At 38.3% G+C, this 18,721-nt stretch overlaps 1 protein-coding gene across 15 annotated transcripts in view; it reads right to left on the minus strand.

Annotated features, from left to right (window-relative positions):
- Window positions 1–18,721, minus strand: part of kmt2ca (lysine (K)-specific methyltransferase 2Ca) — a 297,061-nt gene that overhangs the window by 176,155 nt on the left and 102,185 nt on the right. For all 15 annotated transcript variants that reach the window (XM_065294625.2, XM_065294622.2, XM_065294623.2 and 12 more), the window contains 3 exons: window positions 16,499–16,659; window positions 6,078–6,185; window positions 5,151–5,920 (listed from right to left, as the gene is read on the minus strand). In XM_065294625.2, the coding sequence (XP_065150697.2) occupies window positions 5,151–5,920; window positions 6,078–6,185; window positions 16,499–16,659 (1,039 nt within the window). The remainder of the gene's footprint in view (window positions 1–5,150; window positions 5,921–6,077; window positions 6,186–16,498; window positions 16,660–18,721) is intronic.

The following is an 18,721-nucleotide window of genomic DNA, read 5'->3' on the forward strand; positions in this document are numbered from 1 at the left end:
GTTCATTAACAGTATATAAAAAGCTCAGATGCAAAACCCTCTAAACACATCTGATATGTTTTCTTGTAAAAGAGCATTTTTTTTTATAAGACCCTTAAAATATTCTGCCAACAAAGCAGCATTTCTGAATGACTTGATGCTGAGATTTAGCGGATTTGATGCAAAAGTATTTGATGAACGTACATAATATGTGCCGAGAGCATTCAGTTACTATCATTATCTCATTTTTGAAGGCGTTTAGAATAGGGATGCTTGGAATGTTACATATAATCCCTACATTATTGGGCTGAAAATAGCAAAAATACAATTTCTGTGTTTGGCCGAACAAGTAAAACGACCGAATAAATTTTGGCAAACAATGAGGTCTTTGATGACGTGATCGAATAGCAACCAGCGCAGAATGAGAGGCACACAAATGCAGTAAACATTCGGTACATGCGGTAAAAGCATTTTGAGGTGTCCAAGGAAGAAAAAACATACAGAACTACAAGTTTCCTTTATCATTTAAAATCAAGACATCCTGAATACCATGCAATGTGTGAGAAAGACACTGCAGCGACGATACTGGGTATTTGTTGGCTAAATGCACAAAAGAACGAGAGACTTTAGCTCTTCAAGATGAGAAGAGGAATGGCAAATATCATCGCCTTATATTAACGAGAAATAAAACGTTTATTAACAAAGCTTTTTGTTAGACTTGTTTGTTGTTAGACCATGCTCCTGTCAACTTTGTCGCCATCTCACTCTCTCCCTCTGCTCGTACTTCGTTATTTGCATTTTATGTGGGTATAGAAGATCGGATTAATATCTGTTTGGCCAAGACTCAAATGTAAATGGAAAAGTTTTAACAAGTCAGATTGCTATATGACCAGAGACGTGTCCAGGTGTAAAAGGCCCTATAATAACTGCTGGATGTGTAAAATTTATGGTGAAAAAATTGGCAACATAATTGTGGAAAAAAGTTCAGTGGTTTGGTATTCGACTGTTTCATATTTTCAGCTTCTGCGAATAATTTTCCTTTTGGTGCATCCCTAATTCAGAGGCTTTCGCATCTGTGCTCCTCTTATGTTGTTCATCACATTTTCCATCAACTTAATCCACAGTTTGTACAAACAAACAAAACAATTGCACTTACAGTAAAGCACCTAGACTAGACTGTTTACACTAGTTTGTTGCAGTTTTAAAATGCAACTTTTGGTATGGTTATGCAAGAAAGACCTCCACAATACTCCTGAGTTTTTAGCACCTAAAAACTGAGCCTTTTGGAAATGCTGCCCTCTTTTAGTTTGAAAACTCCAAGGTTGCATTTCAGTGTTGACTGACCTAAACAGACTTAAATTTAAACTGAAATTAAGGCATAGCTGCCTAGATTCGCTCCGTGATTGGGCCCATGGATCACTGCACCTCCTTATCTGATTCTTCAAGCCCCTATCATATGACCATTCTGCTACAAACATGACAATGACCAGCTGCAACAACCATGTAAACAATAACATGGAGACAGAACTGCAGGCTTTGCTGACTTTGTTGTCCTTTTTAACGGCCCTTTTACACTTGTACGCTTATGCCCAGAATGCATGAACAGTCATGTGACTTGCGTTTTCGGTTGTGCAATTATGAATATAGATAAGTAAGTAAGTAAGACTACCGTTCTAGTGCTACTGTTGAATTAAACTTTGCACAAATAAATAGTAAACTATTTATTCTGTTTTAATTCTTTACTGTAAGTGCAGTACTGTAATCATGACTTTTGTTTGTTTTTACAAACAAAAGGATGAGCCTAAATTATTTTAAATAGTAGTTAACAGTATGTAACAGACACTGAGCTAGTTGTATTTGTCCCAGAAGATTCCTTTTCATTAAAAAAAAGTTTTTAATGAAGTAACATAACAAAATTCTATTTTTTTATAACCAAGATAAAACATTCTTAATAAAACACTTTTACTTTCTTGAAGAAGAAAGGGTGGGTGGGTAAAGTGTGAATTTAGGGGGACAAACAATATCATCATGCCAACATGCCTGTGAATACAGAAACATTAAATGATTAAGTATTGAAAAGAAAAAAAAATATATGACACTGATGATGATGCATTCAATTGCAAATCAATTAGTCATGCAATGCAAGTTTGGGGAAAAGTAACCATCCAGTCATGAGACTTTTGAAAAAAAGTAAATGAAATAAAACACTAAACAAATATAGAGGTGCACACTTTAACTCCAGTAGCTTGGTGTTAGGTGAGAGCCCATGAGACGCTCAAATATGCCATAGTTGGAAACATGAAATCTTATTCAAGTTTACCCAACAGATACATTTTCAAATGTAAAACATTCGGTAAACCCCAAGAGAACTCTAGAGAACCTCAGACTGCAAAGTATGTCAAAGAGAGTCAGAAAAACACTAAAATGCTATAACTTCATTTGCACAACAAAATCTCTTTCATATATGTGCCCGCGTGCACACACACGCATGCACGCTCACACACACACACACGCACGCACGCTCACGCACGCACACACACACACACACACATAAGCAAACTTATTCACAGCAGACCACAAATCTTAGTTGTAACCAGTGACAGATACCAACCCTTTTAATTACACTGTGCCCAGATAAGCAACCAGAGCCAAAGAAACCAAAATGTTTTAATAAACACAGTTTAACATATTGTTGCATTCCTGAATGTGCTAGAACACCACAAATGCACAGCTGCACTGTCAATGTAGCCATTGATGTAAATAGTTATGGTAAAAAAATATTTGTTTTGATTTTTCATTGCCAAAGTTTGATAATACTGATATGTTTAACTGTCAAATAACAATATATCTAATTAAATGTCAAAGGAATAAATGTAACCATTGTCCTCAAGTACAGGGGTTGCAATGTTTTGGTTCACCATCGCAATATCTCTAGAATGCATGTTGTCATTTTTCTATATGAAATACTCTTTATAAAAAGTCCTTCTACCAACCTTTGAGCATGTAAAAAAAAAATTATGCATGGAAATGCTCCCTGACTTTTTTTGCAGACATGGGAGGGCTTGTCTTATGCGGCTTTCACATAGGAAGCGTAGTGCGCTGCACTCGCCGCTGGGTTCAGCGCAGCCAAGTGATTTGTGCTCTGCTGGTCAGACCAAAGTAGGCGGGGATTCAATAAATTACTACAGTGTTTATATTTGGGTTAAATAGTGGATGAGGAATACAGAGACTGATGTTGCCCGTCTCCATATTACGTAACTTTAAGCTGCCTACCTACAACGAACTACTTGACTTAAAACACACCTGACATGCCAACTTGAATTGCTACATGTGTCCATGACACGGCTTTCCTTCCGATATCTGTGTAGAAGCTCCGGGAATTCTGAGTATAAGCTCTTCGTCCATTTTGTTTGAATGCCCAGTTTCTATTGGCCATGCGAGTAATCGTCACAGAGCGCAGCACAAAAGTTAAACAATTTTGAACTTTGACAGCGGCGTGCTCGACGCAACAACAAACCGCTGCGTGCTTGACACAAAAACAAACCGCCCTCACGCGGCACAAGCCATTGAAATGAACGGGTTTTATAGCGCAGCGCGCATTGCATCCTATGTGAAAGCCACATTAGAGAGAGTGCATGTACATTGGCCAAGCATTGCCGTCCGCATTTGCATAGTTGTGCATTGTGTCTTTCGGGCCTTAGCTTTACAGTAAGTGCAGTTGTATGTTCTGCCTCATCAGAAAATGTTGTTTTCTAAACTGAGATTTTAAAGTGTTTGCTCAGAGAAGAGCTGACACCCAGAATTACGAGAAGGAGTTGCGGGGTTAGTTTGCGTCAAGTCACAGCTTCCATGGTGACACCATATAGGGAGGGAGAACGGGAGATGTAATGCAGGAAACTGAATTATGGAAGAGAAAAATCAGGTTCCCGGGTTAAAAAAGAAATGTGCAAAGATAAATGTATGTGTGCAGCTATGACACTCGTCTCATTAGGAGTAAGTTATAATATATGCATTTAATGTAGTATGCTAGTATTTAATATATCGTGTAGCTTGCCATGCAATTACAAATAAAGCTTTGACATAAATTTCAATGTAACATTAAATAGCCTAAAAATGGTACTGCCATTCAAAAATTTTAGAGTCTCTTTCGCTATTTATTAATATTTTCCACATATTCCTATAATAACAAATTGATCAAAACTATGAAAGTCAATACTGTGACTAAAAAAATCCATTAGTTTGAGACCCCTGCATTACACCATATATCACTGACTGATGTTCAGGTGCACCTTATTAATATTCCAGATGAGCCTTTAGGTCTTATGTTTATTTGACAGCGAGTTTACATTTAATCTTATATGAAGGCTAAATACAAATGAAAGGTTTTTAAATATTATATAGGTGGTACTAACATTTGTTGTGGGCATTTTTGGCAGTTTATTCCAAGTTTTTTAAAAATATTCATACGGTTATCGGTTTTATAATGTATCGATCAAAATGTAGAAATATACCGGCAATAGAAATTTTTGGTCATATCGTCCAGCCCTACTGAAATGGCATGGTGGCCAACAATCCAATGATGTGTCCATACATTGAAAAGGAAAGAACACACTGTAATCTTTGTTTTACAAGAATGTGTGGATTAATAGTGGTTCAAAGTTTACGAAGTACAAATCCGCTGCAATGTCAGGTTTAATTTGGATTTCTGACAGCTTAGAAGACCTTATAAAGGAGTTCTCAGCATCTTTCCTGCACCAAGCTCAATGGGGAAATGAGTTTGTGCTGTGCTTTCCAGCCCAGTGAGCAGTTATCGGAATAACAACACCTCTGAAAAGACTCTTTTATGTTCCATAAACCCTTGGCTCAGGAGCCAACTCCCACCCCCCTTTCTCCCAGAACACTGTGATTGATGTATTTGAGAAGGGCAGTGGGGGAATTAGGGGTGAAAAATAATAAACAAGAAAAAGCCCAAGCAAGACAGAGCACAGTACGAGTTTTTCCATGTTAATTAATACACACTATGCTCTGGCACTAATCAATGTGACTAAGGGACATAGAAAGCAAGGTATTACTGACCGGCTATAATTGTGAACCACAGACAGAAAGAAACCACAAAATAAGGTGTTTTTAACAACCAACAAGAAAGAATAGCCATAAAACAAAGGTTTTACCTGCTTTACCCTTGGCCTTCCTGGAGAAAACTTCCTCTTTGAGATGGCTGGCTTTCCCATACCTATTTTGGGCATAAGGGGGATGAAAGTAGTGTTAGACACGCTGGGGTTGTATCCAACTGGGTTCTGGCAATAGGTAGGAGTCTGGTTTTGAGATGTCTCCCTGTGTGAGGCCTCTGTTGAGAACGGGGACCGCGTCAATTTGGTTGAGCCTTCGAAGGACAGTGCAGGGGAATGTTTTAAAATCAGACTCTTATTCTCAGTGGGAGAGCTGAAACTTGAGAAGCTGTGGTCGCTGACAGGTGTAGTATCCATTTCCACCGTAGGACTGAGCTCTGCAACCAGTGGGACACTAAAGGACTCAGGTTCTTCTACCTCCTCCTCTTCGTCTCCTTGTTGGTCTTGCTTCGTTACCTGCTCAATATCTTTAACATTTCTATTGGCTTCTGGGATATTCACCATCTTCTTATCCTTCATGCCAGAGAGATCTGAGGGACAGACATCCTTGGGCTCCTCCTTTAGGGCTGGCGAATGCACAGGGGATGTTTCTTTGGTCGGCAAAGCAGGAAAAGCTTTAAAGGCAGCTTCAGGCAGTGTGTTCTCTGTTCCTTTCCCCCTTTCCAAAGCATCAATGAGATTTTGTTCTTGGTTGTGGTCTTCAGTAGTGGTAGGGGTCGAGTGTACACCCACCAAAGTGGAGGAGCATGGTGGTGGCTTGGGTCCCTCTGTCAGAGTGACTGTTACTTGGATCTCCTGGGCAGGTTCAGCAGCTGCAAAACACAGAGGAATCTAAGGGCTCCGTGGCTGTAGAAAACAATATTATGTAACACAAAACTGCATAACACCAAAAAGGAGGAAAAGGCTGCAGACATGCAGGGTTGCTGGGTAGACAATACTACTGAAACGAAAAGGTCTTGAGAGACTTACTTGAGAGAAAGTCTTCTGGTACTGAAAGAAATGGATTACCACTGGCCTCTGGCACCAATATCACTTCCTTCTCTGCCTCATTCATTTCCTCAACCCCAGTGAAGACATCTAGAAAGAAAATATTAAAAAAGTTATATTAGAACTTCAGAAGCACTCCAAATCTCCCCTTTTAAACTGTAATTACAAGCAGCAAAGATTTTAAAACACAGGACAGAGTGAAAAACTAAGCAAACTAGAATGTTTATTTACTGCAAAATGACCAGGGCCAGTGGGATAATGTATACTTCTGTGTCTTAATCTAGGTAATACAATCTGAATAATCTGAATACTGTCCGTAAATAAAACATAAAAATAAAATAAATCTTGCTTCATCCCCAACCATCCATTCAGGTTTTAATCACTCTGAACAACCAAGAGGAAAATTAAAGCTGCCCCTGTAGGGCAATGTGACAGGCATCACCATGACAACATATTTACCAGCCATGCTCTCTTTAAACTCTGCTAATTCACCACTCATGTACAAGAGAGAACACCAATGGAGGTCATTTAACACAGTGCATCTAACATTGCAATATTTTAATATTAAACTTTTTTACTTAATGAATACATTTGTGCTATGCCAAACTAAATCCATAAGCCTTAAGGGTCTATAAAAAAAATTGTTGGGTGCAAGAGAGATTCAAACTACTCAGAGGACATGCAAAATTCAATAATGGAAGAAAGCTGCTGGGATCATGAGGTACTGATGCCTCCATTTGACAGACAAGGAAGGGAGAAAACAGATTTCTGATACATCCCAATTCAAGGGACCATGGAAGGTTTTTTGGCTTTCAGCACACTAACACAAGGTTTCAAACAGTTATTATTGCTTATCCAGTGAACCTCAATGCCTCCAAACCCTCATGAGTCTTCACACTTATTTCACTCATCAATATTCACCTAACTCTGCCACCAGCATACAGTGCTCGAAAGTATTGCAGATTAATTTAAAGGCTTTATTAAATCAAATATGAATATGGCACCAAGCGGCTGTAGCTTGAAGTTCTTAAGATCAAAAGACCTCGAATCAATCAGGCAATCACCACCATCAGCCATCTGTTCATGAGCCCAGGTGATTGTGTGATGTACTGGATAATCTGAGCAAGCATGACAGCAGATCTTTTCAGCTGTGTCAGGATGACTCTCCGACGACAACACCGTCCATGACGACAGAAGCCATCAGATGGACAGTGGAGTCATTTTACAGCAACCTCGGAAAAATACCCTGTCTTGTGAACTTTTTTTCGTGCCTGTAACCCCAAATGATTAAACTGGTTGGCACTGCCACATAGTCATCTATGCTACCTAAAGTGCATTGTGAACAAATATTGGTGTTGTGTAGGCCCATTGTGAACATTTTACTTTGGGTGATGTAAGTTCTGTGAATTACTTTATATTGTATAAGCTGCATAATTTGTGTTATCGGTCATGAAAAATGTGTTCATACAGATTTGTTCCCAGTACTCAGGGTTTGAAGAGACGGCCAAGTCGGTTTCCACTTGGTTGTTGGGAGTGTTATTGTTGTGTTTTGGTTGAAAATCATTGTATATAGCTGGGAGGTAATTTTTTCAAGTTATTAATTTTCATAAGTTCTTCTATAAGCTGAGAAGGTTGTAATGTGTTGTTGGTAACTCTGGTTTTAAGTTTAATTTTAAGTCTAAGTTGTTGATATTGTCTTAATACTGTCTTGTGAACGTATTATAAATAAGAAAAGCACTGTTTTTACCTGCCTGTATGTTTGTGCTTGGCGACATCAAACATGGCTGTATCTTGGTACTTAGTCAGTACTAGGGCTTGCAAGACTACCCATCACATTACATTGAATGTCACTGCAAATGAAGCAATTTGATCCACAAGACTAAGTTGTTCAGCGAGTCATGCAGTGTAGTCTAAAGGCTGTAAACGCAACTTCTAATAATTTTTTGTGTTATTTATTAGCAGCATGAAACCAACAAATAAAAAACATATGATGTAAAATTATATTGTTTAAGTTTTTAAATATATACATATATACATATTTTACACTGTTGATCTGCTCGTGTCAATGTTCTTTGCTAGTCCTTTGTTAGAAGAAACCACTCGAGTCACCATGGTAGCTACAGTCAGTGTGTAAAGTTGTTTGATACATAACGCTTACATAAACAACACTTAAAACACTTAAGGAGTATGAGCACATAAGCCCAATTTTGGCATCTTTACACTGGTTACCAGTTAAATATCGCATACATTTTAAAATATTGCTAAACAATTAATTATTAGAATACGTGTAATTAAGTTACTTCTGGTATAATTTGCAAAGTTTATGTTTTTTTAACTCGGGCATGATAAGGGATTTATAGAAAACATTAAGTTGAGAGTGTCTGCTGCATTCCGTATAACGGCACAAGAGTAAATGCATAGAAAAAGAAGTTTTATGACATTAAGAGAGCATACACGTTCAGTGGTATTTCTTAAAAATTGGGTGTTTTTATATAATTGAGTAAAATGCTAGTTTAACTAGGTTTAAAATGTTATCTGAACTGTTTCAAAAAACATGCCATTAATTCTTTACCCACAAAACATACACTGAGTTTTTACTGTTTTTGGATTAGTGGATGGTTTAGTGTTTTATAAGTTGAGCCACCTAGTGGATAATAGCGGAAATATGAATTGCTGGAAAAACTCGTCATTGGCAGGAAAGCGTTTTTAAATGATGAGATAAGTCCACAAAATAGCAGAGGACTTGGCAGTGCAGTGCACAGTATCTCTCGTCGAGATCATGCTTTATCTCTGGATAATCTGATCTGATATGTTCACTTTTGTAATGTAGATGAATGTATAGTAATTCACAAATTAAAAAGTAAAATGTGTAACTTTAAATAAATATTTATGTACATGCTTAGGACGTTTGCTTTGTTTTAATGTACAGGGAGACTTCAGATAAAAAACAGAGGTAAAATACCGTTTTAACATTTCAACCAGTGGTGGCGTTTCAAGAAATCCTAGGGTATGGCATAATTTCCTCCGGGGTACAAGAAGGACATTCTCAAATAACGAATCTATAAAACCACATGATATATGTCCATACTCCACCAACGTGTACAAATTCATACTAAAGACTGCACGGACGTACACTTACAGAAAACAACAATGCATAAGCAATACAAACAAAAAACAAAAATAGAAACTGAAAATCCTGGTTGTTTAAAATGCTTTTCAAAGGCTGTAAGTGCAACTCCAGCAACAGATTAACTAAAACAGGATTATATCAACAAAACATTTACACTGTTAAATGCCTCCAAAGCGAAAATCTTGTCATGTCAACCGACAATAAACAAACTTTTAAATGATGTAATGCACAAGTTAACCAACTAAGACTAAAATCTTAATACAAATTCTTAGTAAAACAGGGCTAAAAGGAAAAACAGGTCTTACCTTCTGTCCTCGTGCAGTTTTTATTGCACAAGTGGCCATATTCAAAAGCGCGCAAATAATGAATAACGTACAGTTCGCTGCGGCTGCGTTACAATTCCCAGAGGAAGGACATGTTTATTTATCCACAGATAACAAATCATATTACTTCTGAAATAATGTATGCAATCTGCATCTAGCTCGAGTGTGGGGTAGAACCGCGAGTCTCATGGATCATGGTTATGAGGATTATTATAGCCTGTTAATTTTTGCTGTTTCGTTTGAATGCCATACGCAAACGCCGCCCCTGATTTCAATCTGATATTGTCCTATTAATTTTATTGAATTATTTGGACATACCAATAGCAGTCCCCATGCAGAAATTAGCGGGATTGTGTGCATTACATCCAGGGAGGCGTATTAAGGGTGGGGTTTACAGAACTCTGCCATGCTACTAGCCTGACAGTTCAAACACATCTTGATTTTGGCATGATTAATGTTTAAAGGCAGAGTGCACAAAATCTGAAAATGCTTTTGAAAACACATTTGTAGCCAATCAGCAGTAACGTGTGCGTCTACTAAACAACATCGTTGCCTGGGTTGCGTATGTGTGCGGCGGGTCTATTCTATTTGGGTAGGGGTGTGTTTGTTAAGGTGATTTCAAATGTCAACATTGGCTTTCAGAGATCATGCACCCTGTCTTTAATTAGGTAATATAAAAAAAAGTTTAATATCATACTGGTTTTTGTGGTTTCATGACAGAATATTTTTGTCAACCTTAGTGTGTACGTGTGTTTGTGTGTGGGTGTATATGTGTTTGTTTATCAGGAAGTGGGAGTGTGGTAGGCTTGGTTATCAGGTGGGCGTCTCTTGTCTTCATTAGAGTACTTTCTCTTGGGGACTCAAAAATAGGATGATTACTTCCTTGAGCTGTTGGCAGCAGCCCAGTGAATTGCTGCTGGCAAGCCCGGCCTTACAAAGAGCTCTTACAGGAGGGTCTGATCGCATCCTTTTCTGCCAACCACATGCCAGCATACATCAACTCACCACCATGGGCACCCACAGGAAAAAAAAACATTGGTAATAAATTAGAGGCAGTTTGGGGGGAAATCGCCTCAAACACACACTACAAATGTATCTCCCTGCTATTGGGTTAAGGAGGAGTCCATTTTCATTATGTCTGGTAATAATGGCACAAAGAAAATAAGATCTGCTTTTAGCTTTTCAGGGCCTCAATGATAGGTCACCAGCTGGTGCTGTGAGCACAGGAAACTGGTAATAGATGCATTTGGTAGCCTTTTCTGTAGTTGAAGAATTTCAGAGAGCTTTCTAGACCTCCAGAAATCTAGACTCTTAAGTCTATAAAAAAATATGACACAAACCCAATTTTTGTTCCAATTCCGACACACTTCCTTTTGAAACCGTTTCAATTCAAATACAGAGGGCAGTAGCTGAAAAGCATTGTGTGCAGGGTGAAAAGTATTAGAGATTATCTTGTAGGCCCTGCGTAATGTCCGTTTGTGGTAGAGTGATTAAAGGGATGGTAGAGGTGAACCAATGATCTTTACACCAGGTCACTGCTTGGTTGATCTGTGCACGATATGTAGTTTCTTGATTATTGGTGATGAGTACTATGAAGGTTGTATCGTCCTCATATTTGTATAGGCTGAAAGAGCTCTGGTGTGATATGAGCTGGTTTGTGTAGAGAAAAAATAACCAAGGTAAGAGAACACATCTTTGGGGTATGTCTGTACTGAGGAAAAGAGGGGCAGATATGTTATTGTTAATCTTCACCAGACGCATTCACGTCCAGTAGTATATTAAACAGTTTACCGGGTTTATTGTATTAAATGCAAAACTGAAATCCATAAACAAGATGCGGGCATATGTGTCTGCGGACTCAAGATGGTGTGTCCTCAACTGACCTGTTGGCTCTGTATGCAAATTGGAATGCATCCAGGAGAGGGGTAGGGACAGTTTTTAGGTGATTGAGAAAGATGCGCTCAAATGATTTCATGACTGCTGATGTCAAAGCGATAGGTCTGTAATCATTGAGGCAGGAGATGGTCTTGGTTTTGGGAAACAGAATAGTCGTGTTTGCACTATCAGGCTTCAAGCGGGCATGCCAGTGCCTGCAGAGGCCTGTCGCGTTTGCATTGTCATGCTTCTCTGGTGCTTCGTTGGGGCTTTAGGTCCAGCTTTTCTGGCCCGCCGAATACCTTGGGCCAGAGCAGGCTTCTCGGGGCTAGGGGAGTGGTTAAGGTCAAAGGTGGAGTTTATCTGAGTCTCTGGCAAGATGCGCATTTATCTGTCTGCAGATTAAACTGCAGATTTAAAACTTTAAAAATAATCGGGATCACCAGTTTAACGGAAGATGCCCGCTATGTTTTTACTTCGGACTGAAGAAAATGATCTGCATCTTTAAAAGCAAAGACGCGCTACAATGCCAAACTCGTCATGCTAAGGATCCGGCACACACCGGTACTGGTTCGGGAGAAGTTTATAAAGTTTCGGGGACAGAAAAAAGTGTTTAAAGTGCAACAGTGCTGAGAAATTAAAGATGTGTGTTGGATCATCGTTTCATCATCCATGTATTAAAGAAGCGATCACTAGAGTCACAATGGTATCTACAGTCGGTGAGTTAACTTGCTACATAACATTTGCATACAAAACACTTAAAATATAATACAAATATGGATTGCATAAGTGTCTTACATGGGTGTTTATTTTGTTTTTTGTATATTGTCATATTTGTTGAATTTTTTAGTCAGCCCTTAGAAAAAGTAACCATGGTTTTATTATATTAGTCATAGCCATGCTTTCTGGTATTTTGGAGATTAATTTAACTCTTATATGAATGTAGCAAACTTTATATGTGGGTATACTGTATGTGTATTTACAAACCCTTTATACAAAACGCCACAGATGTGCTGCTTTATTCTTTGTCTCCGTTTTACAGAAAAAATGCCAACGTAAAGCTTTCAGTTTATCATCCAGGAGTTTTTAATTTGTATATGAGAGATGACACAGCAACAGATGCAAGTTTACTATTATTGCTTAATAAGGATCACATCCTAATGAAACACAGAAATTCTAAGAAACAAAATGGTAAAAATAATAATCATAACTTAACCACTGTAACATAGCTTTTTAATACTTGTGTATATTCAGAGTTGATCCTAGCACAGGCACGATAGTGCAAAAGTGGCTAATGATAACGGATTCTTTGAAGCACTTGGGTACAGAGTTTTGACAGCGCAGTGGTGGAGAACAGTGGGGCTGATGTTGTCAGGGCCGGGGGCTTTATTCCTCTTAAGTCCCCTAAAAATGCTCCTCACCTCCTCCTTGTTAATAGTAAAAGGGGAGAGGGTCAGGGGGAGATGGTAGAGTAGCTGGTACCTACTCAAACCTCCCATAAGAAGTTAAGCTTATCTGAAAGCTGAGCATCCCCGTCAGGTGTAGGGGTGGGTTTCTTTTTGTAATTTGTCATGTTTTAAATTTTTTCCAGATAAAACCTGTATCATTAGTGGTGATTTTTCTTCTAGTTAAGTAGCATAACTTGATTTGGCTCTTCGTATGGCAAATCTCAGTTTGTATCTGGCAGCCATATATTGTTCTTTGTTTCCTGATAAATTAACTGCATTTCTCTCCTTTCTTAACCGTTTAATGTACTTGTTAAAGCACGGTTTGTTATTATTGTAATGTTTGATTTTATTGAGTGGTATGCACAGGTCCACAAAATACTTGACGTATGACGTTATTGCGTCGGTGACGCCATGAGATCGGCATGAAAAACTTCCCAGTCTGTGCACACAGGACAGGACAAATAAAATTAACTTGTTCTTGTTTTAATAAAGCCAGTTGCTTTCAGTTTTTATGTCAAAAGCATGATTGTGTGATATTGATAGTTGGTGTCAGGTGATGTTCAAAACTTGTATATGCCCCTCAGCAGGATATTGCAATGCAAAGCAGTCCACAGCATCTTTTTTCGAGCTCACGCTTTATCTCTTAATAAATGTACAAAGTCAAAGTTGAGTTGGAAAAGTTGGAAAAGTAATTTTTCATACAGGCGAAGAAAACACACTTTTCGAAAGGCACAACACTATTTTATTGCTTTATGTAATGCTATGAAAGACATGAACGCTGCAGAATGTACACAGACCTGCCAACCTTGTATGACTTGTATGGGTGTTCCTTAGAGGGAGCTACTAGTACTTTACTTAAATTAAGTAATTCAATAGTGTTGTTGCATAGGCTACACATGTCAAAGAAGTGGTGCCATCAGAAGTGCTTTTTAAACACATTGGTCCAATGGCACGAGAGTCATATTTTAAACGTGAGGGATAGATCTGCCTCAGTTCAGGATTACTACTAGGGATTAGAGGTCTACACATTAGAGGTCGACCGATTTATCGGCCGTTCCGATAATTTCGCCAATTTTTGGCATATTAAAAAAAATCTGCTTTGGCCGATATTGCTGCAAAATTCTCGCGGTGCACCGTCCGTGCAGTCACAACTTCATGCTGGCTCATTTCATGTGATTAATGAGAAATGATCTTTGTTTGCGTGACAGAGTGAGCAGAGTTTCTGTCTTTAAACTGTCTCTCTGCTCTCTCCTTTGCGCATATTTCTCAAAACAAAACTGACACAATGGCGAAAGGTCAGAAGACCAAATCATATCCAGCGAGGAAATGTTTTTGTGTTGTTACAGCAACACTGTTTACAGTTTTGCGTTGCTCAGCCTGGATTAGCACACAACGCGTCCAATTCGCAAAGTGATGACTTGAACAGATTTGTTTGAATAAACGGTTGAAACAACAGATCTGTCCAACACTGAACCCACAAGACGGCACTGTCAGCACAATAAGTCACTCATAGTGTCTCAGAAATGAGAATGTAAATGTGTTTAGAAAGATTTGCCCTAAAAATTGTCTAAACTAGAAAAAAAACATAGACGTTTACTATGGCTTTGTTTACACTGCAAATCTTGATGCCCAATTCTGATTTATTGCCTATATCCAATTTTTTTTATTACACAGTCTTTCGTTTGTGACCCATATCCAATTCATGCATTTACACTTACCATACGTATAAAACATTGCACATGTGTCAAGATGGATAAATTAAACACAACGAAAATTCTTCTGTGTATTTTGTTTAATGATTTGCCTAAAGCGCAATCACCTTTAAAACCCTGTGTTTTCTTGATTTCTTAATTTTATTTCTCTATGAGATTTTTAATGTGTGAATTAAACGCAATTCCAAAACATTTCCCCGCAATCTTTTAAACACTTAGGCCAGTAAAATGTTCTATGATTGGTTGTTAATAATCTGTTCAATGATTGGTTAAAGCATACGCGGCTGCCGCTCACAAAAAGATAAAGGGCGTATTTCAATAGAAAAATATAGCTGCACGCAGCGATGGCAGGCCCTCGCACGTTTTTATTGCTATAGTGGGTAAATATCAGTGGACTATTTAATGTTGTTACTGACCCATTTGGGGACTGTAGGTAAAAGAAACCCCACAATTCAAGACAAACAGAGGCGCTAGTGAGCGACTTAAGAGGCACACCTATGTCTGACCTGTTTGTTCACACTTAACAGCCGACAACTCTGATGCGTGGGCCAAAATTCAGGTTAATCTAAGCATGCCAAGAACCCTAAATATGCCTAAAATAAAAGCAAACTTTGAAACAGCGTTTAAGATATCAAAAATCTCTTCGCAATTAAGGGACCTGCTCCTCGGTGCTCAGGCCCTAATGATCATCCCTATGCCCTATTCCCTTCAAAGATCAGAACACTGATCCCATCTCAAAGGCTGATAAAACAGGTGGAGTAATAATAAAAACATCAGTAAATTAATAAGTTTCAACAATTCTTCTGAAGAAATGTTACCATATTAGCTTTCTCGGTCAAAATAAGCTGCCTTCAAAGCAAGTGAAATTATGGCATTCACACGTTTCTCTGATCTCATTTTCCAAATTGTTCTTTTAATTCAGAATGTATAAATAACACAGAGACTTACGTTTTTAGAAAGATGTGTTGTATTTGTATTATTTGGGATGTGCAGGTAAGGATTTTTTCACCTTCTGAACTTATTAAACGCATTGCATATTTTAAACGAAAATATATTTGGCAAAGACATTCATCTGTACTAGATAACTTTTGTTTTTAAAGTCAGATTATTAAATATTTCCATTTCTTGAATAAAAAGGTTTTTTTATGTTTGTTTATTATTCTTAACGAAAAACTCAAAACCAATAAAATAAGACAATGGCAATGGTATCTGCGTTCTAACACAAATAAATGAAAGACATAATTTTCCATTACTACAAATGCTTAGTATTTGTTTATTATTATTTTAATTAAAACAGAACAACAATAAATTACTAAAATGACTCGCTTATATTAAGGAAGAAGGTTTAAAAATATTTAGTTTTTGAAATATTTTATTTAAATGTGAGTGTGTGTACTCAAGAGTCTGACCGACTTTGGTATTACCCACGAGATTAAACAGACATGTCCCAGGTTTATCATATAAAATATAGATCCGGACCCCATACGGGTCCTCGGGTCTTCCGTTTAGACCTCTACTAGGGATTTGACTTGGAACAGATTCTAGAGAGCAGCTCCATGCAAGTGTGACAGAGAATTAGAAATGGAGGTGCCGCAGTGCAGCCGATTATGACGATGCTCTGGATTTATAACACAAGACAAAATGACAGAAACAGAATGCGGAACAATAATCGCGATTCCCCCAGTTTTTATAATCGTTTAAATCAAAAATCTAAATGCAAAAAGATTAATTGCACAACCCTAGCTACAATCACATTTCAAAATGTAATCAAATGTGCATCATTTTAAATATGCCTTTTAAACTATTTTTATTTGCTTTTTTCGCCAAGAAACATTTTCTTGCAAGGCTATCAATGCAATAGCCATGACTAAAAGAACTCTATGCATTTTGCCAGATGGATGGCAAAAAAACTCACCCTCTGTTTCTGGGTCAGCGAGCGACGTCTCCTGGGCACTAACAGGCTGTTCATGGCCAGTCTCTTCCTCCACCTGCTTACACACACTGCAGATGAATGCATCCTGTACCTGGGTGTTGGGGTCAGAGCCCACCTGTTTCTCACAGTCTGCATGAACCCATCTAGGACAGAAAGAGAGAATGAAACATATAACGTTGACTAGAAATGCTCTACACCCTGACATCCCTCCGTCTTCTCATCTCCTCATTCACAGCTTATTTTCTTCTGTTCTGTTACTTGAACTTGGGGTTTTAGCCCGACCGTTCCAGCTGCCTTCGAGAACAGCAAGCCAAGTTTGTTTATCGTTTATTATTATGACTAAATAGGCAGGCAAACTTGAGAAACAATAAAAAAGTAAAACAATCCACAAAAATATGCATTTATACTTTTATTAAAATAAAGCAGTTATTAATTTGCCTAATGGATGATTCTTTGATCTTTACTTCTGTTTAAAACATAAAACATTTCGCAATGGAGGATTTTCAGCACTTTGTTTGAACAGCAACCCCCTCTGTACCCGCACATTTTTTTTAACCGGTCCACGGTGTAAAAAAATTAGGGACCCCTGGTCTAGAAGATCTTTCCTTGACAAAAAATATCTACCCAATGATAAGATTACAATAATAGACTAAAATTACATTTCTAGTGTTCCTGTGAATGCAATGGGGATAAAAATGTTAGCAAATTTTGCATACAGTAACATCAATACTGTGAATCATAAACTACAATGATCTTTGAACTAATGAAGTAAGTCATGATGTTAACTGCTCAGACATGACAGATCAATTTGCTCTCTTAACTCCTGCAAAACACATCTGTGTCTGACCTCTTATGAATCTTCAAAGCAGGAATATCAATTCCATTTGCTGAATAAATTACTTGGACACCTTTCTTACTCAAATACTCAAAGAGCTGGTGTTTCAATTACAATGCTGTACGAAGAGACCTTTGTGAATTTGCAATAAAATGCCTTTATTGGTTAATCAAAGGCTGAGTCCAAAATAGCCCTCTATACCCTTAAATAGTACAATTTGAGGGACCATTTTAATGATGTCCATAATCATATTGGACATTTTTGAGTGCACTTATTTAACCCCATAATTTATAACCCCATATTTAACCCGCAATGATGAGTGTACAACCGATCTACACTCACAGCTAGGCGCTACTCGTCCACTAAGGCTTGCACCAAATTAATTCTCATGACTCAATGGAATGGCACCCACACTGCACCACTTGTGCCGAGCTCGAGTTTTCAGATTCACTCATTTCATAAAATATGTAGGGAATGCCGGTAGCGCCGCCATATTAGTTGCGTCCGCATTCAGGATGAGAGCTTACACAGCCTATGGAGGCTACTCTGCTGCTGCTCTGTGCCCCCGCCCTCCGAATTTGTCATAAGAAAAGTGCATACACTATGCTAATACTCTCTCCTGAATACATAGGAGTCTAAGATGGCGGCGCTACCGGAAGGTATTTATTTACGTAAATAAAGTTTTAAATATGGATATTTCTACAACAACACCGCGCGGATTACCCTTAGAAGACCTTTGTTTATCATCCTGGAGCCGTTTGGATTTATTTTGTGAAGGATGGACGCACTTTATTTGGACTTGAAGGTTGGGACCCCGTAACATTACATTTAATCGGCTGAAAGATCTAAAACATTTTCTAAAATATCCGAAAATGTGTTTGTCTGAAAAACGATAGACATATGCAACTCGGACAGCATGGGGGTGAGTAAATCATGGGTTTAATATCATTTTTGGCCGAACTATCCCTTTAACATCATTAGCTTATTGAGGGAGGCGTGAGCCAGTGCGATGGCTTCAACGACCCATCTAATCTGAATGTGTACAGATATGATTGACGAACGTAACAGTGGGTACCCAACGCACCGTGAACGTACACAGATGAACAACAACAGTGTGTGCGTGTGTGTGTCACAAAGGGATAGCACAGCCGTGTATACAGGTGAGCTTCTCCAAGCACATCTTTAGTGTATACCGAAATCTTATAGTGTGCATAGGTGAGCTTCTCTAAGCGCACAGTGGATGCATATAATTAAAAAACAAATCGTGCATACAGGTGAGCTTACGGGCGCACCTTTTAATGCAACAAACCCCAGTAGCGTGCAAGGCAGGGATGTTGAAGCTGTAAAATTGACAACGTGGACGGCGAGGA

This window comes from Paramisgurnus dabryanus, chromosome 22, assembly GCF_030506205.2.
Source record: "Paramisgurnus dabryanus chromosome 22, PD_genome_1.1, whole genome shotgun sequence".
NCBI classification, from domain to species: Eukaryota; Metazoa; Chordata; class Actinopteri; order Cypriniformes; family Cobitidae; genus Paramisgurnus; species Paramisgurnus dabryanus.